A 13063-nucleotide genomic window follows, 5' to 3' on the forward strand; every position below is an offset into this window, starting at 1 on the left:
CCTTCCAAAAGGTTCAACTTTTGTCTCGTCAGTCCACAGAGTATTTTCCCAAAAGTCTTGGGGAGCATCAAGATGTTTTTTGGCAAAATTGAGACGAGCCTTAATGTTCTTTTGGCCCATTTTTGCCCAGTCTCTTTGTTATGGTGGAGTCATGAACACTAACCTTAACTGAGGCAAGTGAGGCCTGCAGTTCTTTAGATGTTGTTCTGGGTCGTTTTATGACCTCTTAGATGAGTCGTCGCTGTGCTATTGGAGTAACTCTTGTCGGCTGGCCACTCATGGGAAGGTGGCCCACTGTTCCATGTTTTCTCAGTTTGTGAATAATGGCCCTCACCGTGGTTCACGAGAGTCCCAAAGATTTAGAAAGGTCTTTGTAACCTTTTCCAGACCGATAGATGTCAATTACTTTGTTTCTCATTTGTTCCTGAATTGCTTTAGATCACGGCATGATGTCTTCCTTTTTTGGGATCTTTAGGCTGACTACACTTTGTCGGACTGGTCCTATTTAAGTCGTCTCATAATTCAATAGGTCTGGCAATAATCAGACCTGGGTGTGGCAAGTAAAATTTTCCAAAAAATGTGACTAACCTCAGGGACCTCATGATTTTACAGCGGGGGGGCGATTACTTTTTCACATGGGGCCATGTAGGTTTGGATAATTTTTCCCCCCCATAATTAATAAAATCATCACTTAAAAACTGCATTTTGTGTTAACTTGGGGTATTTTTGACTAATATTTAAATTTGTTTGATAATCTGATACATTTAAGTGTGACAAACATGCAAAGAAATAAGAAATCAGGAAGGGGGCAAATACTTTTTCACAGCACTGAACATTTTTGTCTCATACACTTGAAAGTAATACAGCTTTTTCCAGCAATCACGTACATTAAAATTGTTTCTTTAAGGTAAGGTAAATTCAATTCAGTTAGACTGCGGTGCAGTTTCCAGTCTTCTGAATGAAAATCTGAAAGATATCTGGTAAATCATTATGTCTGTTGAATGGCCCAAGTGAGAAATAAACAGCTTGTGCTGGCATGCTGATAAACGTTTTTGTGCTTGGGTGTGCAAAAGTGTACTCACTGTTGGGAGCCTGGGGTAAACCATCCCCAACCATAGCCTCTGATTCTATAGAAGAAAACATGGAAAATAGAAAAGTCATTAGAAATTGGCCTAACAGAAAAGTTTTACAGATTAATGTAACCGAGTGCTGACATCAGCTCAAAGTTTAAATCTTGTGTTAAAAATGTTCTCACTGAGATTAAAATAATTCCCAGGTCAAAAAGCATTGATTAACTAATAATCTGGTCACAACAGGATTTGACTGACTCACACAATAGGAAAGAGGCAAATACTTTTCTTTCGTCTTACCTCTGTGTGCCCTGACGTGCGTCTGAAAGCAGTTGTAATACTTGTACTTCTTCCCACACACCCCACATACATAGGAACCTGCATGGGAATTCAAAAATGGTGTTATGAAAATAAGGAGGCAAGTGCAATATTATCAGGAGAATATACATGTAGCATATTTGTCATTAGGATCTTGCTGTCATTGTTATCCCTATCTTTATCCCTATGAGTAAATACCAAAGCAGTCAGCTAATCGCCTTTGCTGCGGGTATCACATTTCACACAATATTTATGTTTTTATAAATTGTGTTCTCTCCTTTACTTTAAAATGAACTAAAATTCCTCTGAGATTTTGTTGCCTAAAAAGGGAAAGAATTTATACAACTGTGATTAATTGATTTAATTAATGAGAACGTCCTGAGCCAAGAATTGTATCCGGGATAATCAACACAATTTTAACTGGTCAGTAACAGTTGCATGAAATCCAGCTTTTATTTCCAAGTCTATGTAATGAAATATGTCAACCTAACTGTGGTTCATTAGAATTCTGGGTTAAACTGTTTCATATGACAGCATCGATAGTCAGTAAAAAGTGTATAAGGTACACCTGGCAAGTAACTAGAATATGATATTTATCTAATGGTAAGCAAACAAGTGCACTATGCGTACAAGATATTTGAACGTCTCCAAATTCCAGTGATCATAGAATTTGACATTGTAATGAAAGACCTTTTCCACAAGACCTTTGTTTTACTTAATATTAGTACATCCAATAACATTAATTTCAGGTTCCACTTAAAGTTAAAGAGCCATGATCCTGCTACAGTAATGTCAAAGTGTGGATGTTGGATGCTGGATGTTTTCCAATAAAGTGATTGAGAACTAATTATACTGTATGGTCATTATAGCATTGCTGAAACAAATTGAATGGTGACCTAAGACTTTTGCACAGTGCATGCATAGTGCATTGGTGTGTGTGTGTGTTTGTGTAAATTATTTCACCACGGAATTTGCTGAATAGGTATTTTAATACTGAAAACAATCATTACCACCGTCATGTGAGAGCTTCAGGTTGGCAATAGAGTGGAAAGCGGAATAGCTGAATGTGGGGCTCAAATCATACTACGTGTACTGGAAAAAAAAAAGGGCTCACTCAAATTACTAAAAAAAGAAAGAAATTTCATTTGTGCTTATAGGCTTGGAAAATTTGATTTAAAAAATTCAACAGCAGCAACAGTCAACTGTTTTCACAGGAGGCATGTTATATGCAGAGAATAAAAAACTATGGAAAAAGTGGCAGGACGCTGTTTCTTGACACTGATAGAGACACTGCTGTTGATCTTTTTAAATGTCAATTTATCAAAAGCGGTGCCGCCTGTTATGACAGTCAGGAAGCAGTGCCAGGGTCAACGGACATCAGGCACGACTGCAGTCAACAAATGCATGTATATTCAGTCACACACCTATGCATGAGTCTGTGCTCTTCGATGGAGGAGGAGTACCAAGGGCAAACATACCCTCGGTCGGAGCTCGACGGGATCCGCCTGCACTTGCTCCTCCATCATTTCCTCCAATGACAACACAAATCTCAGCAGGGTTGACATCACCAATTTTCCCGTTGCTCGTCTCGCAGGTCCCAGGCTCCTTCTTGACTGTGACAGGCGCTGGGCTCGTATTTGTGGTCATTGAGGGTAAGGCAGTTGAGGGGCCGTCTGTGGCTGCACTTCCACCATCTCCCTGCTCCTTCCCAAGTTTGGGTGCCTCTTGTGCACTCATGACTCCGCCTCCTCTGAGCCTGTACGTCTGTATGAGGAGAAGACAAAACAGCGATAAAGAAAATGTTTTATGTAATGGTCAAATATTTCATGTTGAAACAGTGCAGTATCCAAGATCTCACTCCAAAAACAACCAGCATCTGATAATTAAAGAAACCATAAAAAGAGTCAAAATTGTGAGACAAACTTCCTTTCCTAAATACTGTGAGATATGAGCTCAAAATACTATGTAAACACCTGTGACGCAGTGATTTTGAGGGCAGAAAAAAACACTGAGCCGTTGAAGAAAGGTTCATGGGTGACCTTTGATGGTATAAACACCAGTTTTGTGGCACCCAAATGCTCTAATTTCAGAAATATCCAAATTACACAAATTGCCACTTCAGCACAGGGCTATAAAAGGCCTTGTCAAGAGACTGTACTTAAAATGCAACCAAGCAAAACAGAGTTATGCTAGAATGACTGATGGAATTATGGAAAACTGGTCTTCTATTAATAGTGAACTAATACAGTAACAAGAGTCCTTTTCATAGCACTCATACACCTTTCTTTGGATATGACACAAAACCAACACACCGTTTACTCAGTAAACAGGCCTCTGAACTAGATAATATTGAGACAAAACATTTTTGGTTTTTAGTCTAAAAAGCTTACATTAATCATCCATCCATTCATTCATCTTCTACCGCTTTAATCCTCCATATGAGGGCGCGGGGGGTTGACATAGGGCGAAAGGCAGGTTACACACAGGACAGGTCGCCAGGGCCACATAGAGACAAACAACCATTCTCTCACTCTCGCACTCACGCCTACGGTCAATTTAGAGTGTCCAGTTTGCCTAATGCCCAAATCTACATGTTTTCTTTTGGATTGTGGGAGGAAACTCACGCACAGAGAACATGCAAAGTTGCACTATCACAAAATTATTAAAGCTATGCAAATTGTTGCATTTTGTTGATTTGTTGAGCATCTAATAATTTGCTTTAAACAATAAAAAACACTATAGTGATGGGAACAACATTTTTTTTCGGTGTATTGAACCTTTCAAATCACTTCACTAAAAAGATTAATTCAAAAGATTTGTTCACCGAATCGTTCAGTTGTTCCTTCATGACGAGAGCGCAGACTCCGTCTGACTCGGTCACTAAGTAACTGAACAGAAACAGAGCTGAACAGGTTGTGTCAGTTCAGTAATATGTAAGCAAGTCTGTATAATTCAAATTAAAATGGATTCACAGAAATGCTTTTTCATTTTCAGAATATAGCTGCATTTTTAATAATAAAATGAATAATTCATGTGTGCTCTTTGTTTTCTTTTTGGTAGTGTCATAAAATGAGCAGTCTTGAAGAAATGCTAATGCTCAAATATATTCTGAAAATTAAAAAGCATTTCTGTTAATCCATTTTAATTTGAATTATGGTACAGATTTGCTTTCATACAGTACCTCCGGTATGCTCATTGTAAATAGCCCAAACCCCCTCTGTTAAAATAGAGCATATTTGCTTGCTAAATGTTGAAATTTTAGGTATTTTGAACTGATCTACAGTCTGGCATTGTTATTGGATATGCTGAGGCAGATTTTCTGTCAGTTTAAGCCACTGAATCACTGAACTAGTGAACTGGTACACTGAATATTGCCCAGTACACTCAGTGAACGAATCACTTGATGTATCAGTACACGTTCTTTTGAACAAATCGTTCGTGAGCGAAACAACACTATATCAATATTCTATGTTCACCGGTAAACCACGTGTCATGTGCAAATATTTCATTAATATTATGTGAATCTGTAAATCTTATCACCATGAACCTCACTGTTGGTGTCCAAGGTTGACGGGCTGATGGACCTTTCAGGAAAGGTCAACAAAGCCAGTAGGATTCAGCCCTGGGGCCGAAGCATGGAGGCAAACCATCCATTTATTGGCAAACACTGACATTTAGGGTTTTGAATTGATTATTTCCATTATGGTCATTGCATATTTTTAGGTTCTTTAAAGAGGATTAACTTTTTAATATTGACTCGCTAATTTCAAAGTGCATTTCTGCTTACTGATTTTCCCATAACAATGAATTCCCATTCCCGCTACAACAATCACTTCATTGATCAATTATTAATCGACAACTAAATTAAACACCAGCTCTTGTTACAATCTTTCTTTTTAATAAAAACAAGTTTTCTAATTTAAATGTGAGTAAGACAGTAAACTGAATATGTTTGGTTCGTAGACAAAACCATGACATTAATAGATAATGAGATATGGAAATAAAAACCGATCAACAAGTTTACATTTTCAAATATGCAACATGTTGCAACTGACCAGAAACAGCCCAAGTAGCTATGTTTATGCAAAGGAAATTAAAGCTTATTGAGCATTTTAACAGGATTTAAAAAAAAAAAATACTTTTGAGGAGGAGTGAATTACATGTAGTAAAGAAATAAGCCGGCTGCTGCTCTGTGATAACTAACATATGATAGTCTGGAACACAGATTCTTTCAAGTCTTTACATCTACAACATGAAGCCAAAGATCTTTAGTCTCAAAGATTGCACGCCCCACCCATAAACCAGCTCAATTCAAAACTGAGACTTCATAATATAGCACAGCATCCTCTATTACTATTATTACTACATTCACTTTGCTGAAGAAGAGAGTGAAATCACAAAGTCCATATACTGTCTCGATAATAAAGATGGATTCATCATAATGACCTAAAGCTAGAAACACCTTGAAATGGTGACACTTCATTCATTCATGAATGCTGTTACACTTTTAGAATTGCTACAATAAGAATGTATGAACCAGATTTTTAACCTCATTTTTCAAATAGAGATCTTTTGGGTCAGCAAACTTAAGACACCTACTTACACAATCTACGAAGCAGTGCCAAATTTTACATCCCTGTGACATCATAAATTCCACAGTCACTTCTACATTCTCTACTTTCAGGACTGGGCAGTCATACATAACAAGTGAATTGTTGTAATTGTTGCTATTCCCCTTTTACGACCTTTAACTCAAATGCTGCTAATGTATTTAGGACTAAGAGTTAAGCAAGACTGCATATCTCTAATATATCTCATATATTTAAGCTTTTGTTTTACAGAACATACCTTTAAGAAAAGCTCAAAAGCTTTGCTGTGTGTGTGTATCTATAAATATTTCTCTTGACATTGTTCCTTACAAGGCTCTTTGCAGTGAACAGTATCAACAGTGGTATAAAGACCATAATACTACACTGTGAAAATAAAAGTGACGGGCATAAAAATAAATAACACCAGCCAGAGAATTAAGTTTCCATTTTAACATTTTATGACTCATGTAGACGAAATAAAGTAACTGCATTACTTTGTGTGAACACAATAAATAGAAGAGCTCCATCATGATGCTGGTTTAGGTTAAGCTTTGAGCTAGTGTCTCTCTGTGGGAACTTTTGCTCAGGGTATAAGGGGAATTTTGAGAGGGTCTTTTCACATTTTTACTGGACCCAGTGTGTGTCGAGACTGACAAGCTTGTGCTGACTGTTCATGTCATTTAAAAATAACCATCTGTTTTCACAGTCATCTTCTTCCTCCTGAAAATGATGTGTGAAATGTGTGTGTCCATCTAAATGTAAGAGTGAGTCAGTGAAAAATACAGTAAAAACCAACCAACTTCTCAGACTAAAGCTTTTTTTTTATCCTAAAAATTTAGCCTATGGGAAGCAGTTTCAAGGTCAACAGAGTTGGCATTTGGCAGTGTTGTGGCAGAACTTACACTAGAATGAAAATGTTCTACTGAGACAAGCATAATACAAAAAGGAGTGTCATCATTGTTCTGTTATGTGTGATATAATAAATGGCTTCTGTGAGTTTAAATTCTAAAAATGAATGAAGCAAGGATGCATATATCGATTCTACCCTTCTACCCGCCCCCAATTGTTTCCTATTACTATTCATCATTAAGATCAGCTGAATGAATGAATACGATCAGCTGATGTGACACCAATCAGAAATAAGTTCTCCAAAAAATTGTTTGCAGTGCTGTCAGTTCACAGGATTACACAAAAAATATTGATCGGCTTTTATTGAACTGATGCACTAAAAAATTGATGTAGTCTTCCAGTTTCCTCCTGAAGCCAACCAGGAAATCAGGATATAGTGAACAGTTACAAAAATAAAAGCAAAGCAAAAATAACTCCATTTGAGAAGAAGTCTATGAGGAAATGAGCCTCCTTCCAACTTGATTAGTTGATAAGTCAATAAGCAGTTTCCTGAGGAGGTCTCAACTGCTAGTTTCAGGTCTTCTTCAAAAGCACATGCTGTTGATTTTGTAAAAAATGTTCCTGCTTAGAATAAATCAAAAGATAAAGCACAAGTGGACACAAGTGTGAATGACAGTTGGTTGTCCAATAAGAGCCTGGTTGCACATAACATCTGTGAACTTAAGTTTGCAAAACGTCAACATGGAACCAGTCAAATAACACATTTTGAGGCGAGTTCAGATTCCTATGGTTGATGTCGCAATTGGTTGCAATGTGATGGGAGAATTTGGTGGATGCAAAAATAAATGTTGTTTAATTTGTTTTCTTCTTCTCCATTTTTTGTGAATTCCTCATGAAAGAACATTTTGAAATAAATCCGTACAGAACATGTGAATTATGATCCAAAGTTTTGTGGGGGTGGAGGTATATGCCTTTGGGGCATTTTCTAGTTTATTTTTTTTTATATTGGTCTTACAATTAGGTCCACCATAAGATGCCTTAAGAAGAAAGCAACCATGAAAAATTACTATACTACATTCCTTTGTGGTGCTATTTTAAATTATTGATTACATCTTATTATCATAAAAAAGTGGATGCTTGCACTTCTACTTAACTATAGTTATTAAGGTAGATAAAGTAGTACTTTCTGCTCCAGTTATGCTACATTTACTAGACACTCGTTATTTCACAGAACAAGACTTTAGAATAAAAATAAAATATCTATTAAGAAACCAGTGACACAAAACACTATATGGTTGGGGCCCTATGCCACATTTAAGGAATATGAGCTAATTAAACTTTTCACATGGTTTCAATTAAATCATTGTTTGAGGCACAACAGCAATTACTGTATAGAAAAGAAGAGGATTAGAGAAGTCCGAAAAGAACTAAAACAGATTTGTGTGACAGAGTGGGGTTCTCTCCTTTCCCATTAATCATCTCATGACCTCACAGATTCATCTTGTGATACATTAGAGAGACCTGACCCTGGGATGGCAAACCACTGGACATAACAAATATATATGTATACATTTATATACATACATATACATACATATACATATATATACATACATATATATATATATACACACACACATATATATACACATATATATATAGATAGATAGATAACTCAACAAAATGCAACAGTAAAGCACCACCTGACACAGGAACAGGATATTAGCACTGTACAAGTTAATTAAGGACCCCAGAGTTGTCTGTTCCCTGCACCTCATAGACGCACTCATGGTCATCTTATGATTGGAAAGAACATAAGCAGCTTCCAACAGCAGAGAGAAGGAGGCCAAGAGGAAAAATCAATGATGGGGTAACAATTCTTTGCTTGAGCCATTTTATGAGTGTTTGGATATCTGATGATATTGATTGGCTCCTGATTGATCGAGAGTGTACTTCATGCAAGGGGGAAATGAACGCATCTTAATGTATGCTTTGACAAAACCTTTGCCAACTGTAATTAAATTTAACAATGGCTGCAACACATGCATGTCAGAAAGTAATCACACATTTGTCCATTCCCTCCTTATACTTCTTCTGTAATATTTTGAATGCGTAATATTTGATTATATTTGAGTATGAAATGCCTGCTGTGACCCGTTTATTCCTTCTAATTAAAGTCAAAATGCAAAATTAGCCATCTGGCCTTGTGCTCTCTCCTAGTCCGAGGCTTCTGATATACTCAAACCTACAGCACCGTGACTGAACAAAAATATTAACCAGATGCACATTTGTTTGATGTTCCAAACATATACAGCACATTCAAAAACCAACGAAAACTAAAAGAGCACTAAAGCTAACCACCACCACTACAGCAGGAAATGCAGTTAAATGAAGTAATGAAATGTCATTTACTTGTAATATAAACAATCTATTGATAGTATCAACATAACATGTTACAGCAAGAAGAGGTGTGTTGTGCTGTGATTTATGCCAGCGAGACTAGTTTTCACTTTGTGATTTGACCCAGCTGTCTTCAGATAAGGAGGTTACAAGGAAAACATCTCTAAGAGGACATATCTCTCTTCAGAATCCAATGCTTAGTCGAGGTACTTAAAATAATTGGCCTATATTAGGACAGTACAGTATCTGCCTTTGCACAATAAAGAAGTAAATCAATCACTGTGCTCAGTTAAAGCAAAAAAAAAAAAAAAAAGTTGCTTCTAACTTGGAGAGGTTTTCTTACTTTGAATTGTATCTTACTTTGCCAAAAATCACTGTGCTCTGCATGTTAAGATGACTGGAATAGAGATTCCAAATATAAAATACAAATTTGTTTAAGGCTCATGAAAATGTTTCCACTCTGGGGGATTTAAAATAGGAATCAGCTAAAATGGAGGATGGAGGGGGTCACTTCAATCACTGCTTTCAGAGCAGACTCAGTGACTAGGAGCAAATGTTGACCAAAACCTGTTTCACACTAAATGTTTTGCCTGGTTTTTCCGTTTCTTTAATCAAAAGCACATTTTCCTGTCCTCTGTAATAAATGTCTTCCAAGATGGTGTATGACCAATGATTTCAAAAAGCAATAATGCAGAGAAATGGATAACCCCTCCACACCCCCACAACCCCACATACGCATACACACACACACCCAGGATGCTCTGGAAAAAGAAACTGTGTCGTCTAGTAAAATTCCATCAGCGTACACTCAAAAACCGCCATAAAAACCTTTTCAATCTATATGTTAATGCCACGAATTAAAATTTAATAACATGAGATATTGAAAAGCAGACTTGAATTATACAAAAATAAATCCTGAAAGATCAGGCCCCTAAAATTAGAAATTCAGGGCGGCATCCGGTCTGCTGCTAAACCCTTGTAGGCTGGCAGATTAAATTTTTGATGAAAATCAAAATTACACTGCACACTGATGCAGGCGCCGCAAACCTGGCACTATTGTGATTTATGGATTCATTAAACCCGAGGGAGTGCCACCCCTCCCCTTTTCACTCAAAGAAATGAGATTTGCTTTGCTGAAAATTTGTATTTTCAGAAAAGCTATTCAGGCTCTACTCTACCTTCAGAAAATGGTCAAGAAAAAAGACGCCTCTGTGTACATAACCACAGCACGTAAACAGCCCTAATTTTCATTGCTGCAGCAATTGAACATCCTTATGCATTATTCATGAAACCAATAAGGTTCATTTTTACAAAGGAAGAGGCAGGAAAAATATGTGCAGAATGCACAGAATTATTTTAATGTAGCAGGCCCAACCCTTGAAAAGCTGCTCCCTGGAGACTAATTTAACTGAAGCCATTTTCAGACATTTTCAGCACGCCATTAAGAAAATAACATGAATGTTCACTATGTTTAAAAGAATCCATGTTTCTTTAGACACATCAAAGTACAAATCAGTAAATGTACAAAAAAAGAATCAACGTGATATCAAACAGGAGCTGCTTGAACAGCTCTCACCATTTGAGTAGAAAACAAAACCTCTGTACTGAGTTGATTAATTAGAGCAGCAACTATGTTTCAAGCACTGTAACCAGTGGTCTGTGATTTGATCCCCCTCCGTCTTGTGTTTATGAGAGCCTGGGAGGGACAAGTTTCACCTCTCTCTCTCTCCTCAAACTATTTGCTTCAAAGATCTTCAGTGAAACAAAGCTTTTGTTTGTGTACTGACAAACCAGCATTCTTACCTTACTAAAAATGAGAACACTTCCAGAATCCAATTCCCATTAAGTGAACCAGGGTGTGAGGTGTTACTCACTGAAAGAAACGTTATTCCTGGGAGCTTTACAACTTCTTACTTGATTCTTTGGCTACTCTGCATGTAAACATTCTCATCACTTTAAGTCATCCAGCCCTGTTTATCTCACAACACTGGTTGCCCAACTTCAGTTATGTACTTCAACTGAACTTGCTGCATTTTGATTAGACTATGCATGCAAAGGTCAGAATTTACACTTAGATTTTGCATAGCAGACACACAATTTCCACCAGCTCTTTAAATTTATACATATTTGAAGGTCAGCATTAAAATTACCCACAGCAAAATGGCCTTCACAGTTTCCCTTACATTAAAATAAAAAGCAAGCCATGCAAGATGGGAAAGTGTTTGGCGTCTGCAGGATTAATATAAACAGTAGAGGCACTGGTTGTAATTGTTTTTCCTGCCCTCAAATTATGCTGACTTGGTCTTTCTTCTTCCACTGCTGTTCAGTTCATTTCGGATAGTTATTTTCCACATACAGATTTCCAATCTCAGTAAATAAAAGTCAAAATTGTTCAGTGTGTTTACCATGCCGTAAATTACATATGTATACACTTCACAGCACACATAAAAGCAAACAAAGACAACCACACAAAATAATACTAATTAACATTAACTACAGTTGATGTGCATGTTAGATTCAAGAGATACGGGACAGGCTGTATTTCTAATGAAGACTAATAAACCTTTGGCAAAATAATTCAAAGACACAAGAGCTATTATTTGTTTATGCTTCAGTAAGATTGTACTTGTACAATAGTTCATGTGTCGTTTTCAAGTTAATTTGTGTATTAAAGAGTTTGGTCAGTGTAGTGATATTCGAACTACAAACTAACATTTATCTCAATAAATACATGTCAGTCTCATTATACACATATGCTGTGTGTATATATATTTATTTATTTTTTAATTTCTCAAAATGGCTGCCTACAGGTGGCGCCAATGACGCCCAAATTTTTAATCCTCTATCTTCCTAAATAAAATAAAAGTCGAACTGTATCTCGACAAAAACGTCACTTTGATGGCTTTTTTGTCATCCGTGTCCAGTGGCAACCGAGCCGTTACACACGAGCACAAGTGTCGTTCGAAATGTGTGACTTTCTGAACAGCAACTCCGGAGCTCTGCTCAAATTTGCAGGAAAATTCACAAAACATGGCTGCAGGAGGTTTTTGTGTTTCAGATTGTTCCTCCCCTCATCGTCCTTCATGTTGCGTTCATTTCCCCCCTCGTCTCCACAGGAACAGACCCAGTGGTTGTAACATAGTAGGTGGATAAATATGTGAACCAGCTCGGTGCACAAGCGACTAGTCAGCAGTTAAACGGAAACTTCATTAACAGACAATTCGGTCCAAAAAAACATCAACAGATTAGGTCTGTTACGGATGGCTTCAAAGCCTGCATCTGGTTTTATTGACAGGCGGCAGAGGCAGCAGCAACGCAGAGGGGCTGCCAGCTCTCCTTTGAAACGAAAAACTTAACATCCGCCACCGAAATTTCTCAAATTAAGGATTTTTTTTCTACACGAGGGAGAGAAAAAATAAAACACTATTGACTTACCTCCAGATACGATGCAGCTCATGCGAAACGGTCTCCCCGTTCCAGAGATCTTCCCTCCCCGACCGGAGGTGACTAACTGCAAACTGCTCCCTCAAAAATGTGAATTAGTTATGAGAAATTCCGAATGTAAAAAAAAAAAAATCCACCACGACGGGGTTTTTTGCTCTGAAACGGACGCGCTGCGTTACATTTTAGAAAGAAGTAATGGCGTAATATAAGTCATGAATTTGCCGAGGTTCGCTCAGGTCGTGCAGGCTCTCCGTTTTTAGCCGTGCACAGCGGGTTTACGTTGCGGTTCCTCCTGTGGAAATTTTCGTCCGCCATATACAAGGGCAGATTTCGAAATTGCAGCGCCGGCCTGCATATTAGCCTACATGAAAAAAAGAAAAAAATGAAAAAGGA

General features: G+C 37.4%; 1 protein-coding gene across 5 annotated transcripts in view; it reads right to left on the reverse strand.

The window, feature by feature from the left end:
• Window positions 1-12796, reverse strand: part of znf618 (zinc finger protein 618) — a 29025-nt gene extending 16229 nt beyond the window's left edge. For 3 of the 5 annotated variants that reach the window (XM_044012198.1, XM_044012196.1, XM_044012194.1), the window contains exons 1-4: window positions 12662-12796; window positions 2813-3152; window positions 1371-1448; window positions 1083-1127 (exon numbers count right to left, since the gene is read on the reverse strand). In XM_044012198.1, coding sequence (XP_043868133.1) covers window positions 1083-1127; window positions 1371-1448; window positions 2813-3125 — 436 coding nt within the window. In that variant the 5' untranslated portion in view covers window positions 3126-3152; window positions 12662-12796. The remainder of the gene's footprint in view (window positions 1-1082; window positions 1128-1370; window positions 1449-2812; window positions 3153-12661) is intronic. The other 2 variants (XM_044012199.1, XM_044012195.1) reach the window with 1 other exon arrangement.
• Between the last annotated feature and the right edge of the window lie 267 nt (window positions 12797-13063).

Source organism: Solea senegalensis, linkage group LG21 (genome assembly GCF_019176455.1).
Source record: "Solea senegalensis isolate Sse05_10M linkage group LG21, IFAPA_SoseM_1, whole genome shotgun sequence".
NCBI lineage: Eukaryota > Metazoa > Chordata > Actinopteri > Pleuronectiformes > Soleidae > Solea > Solea senegalensis.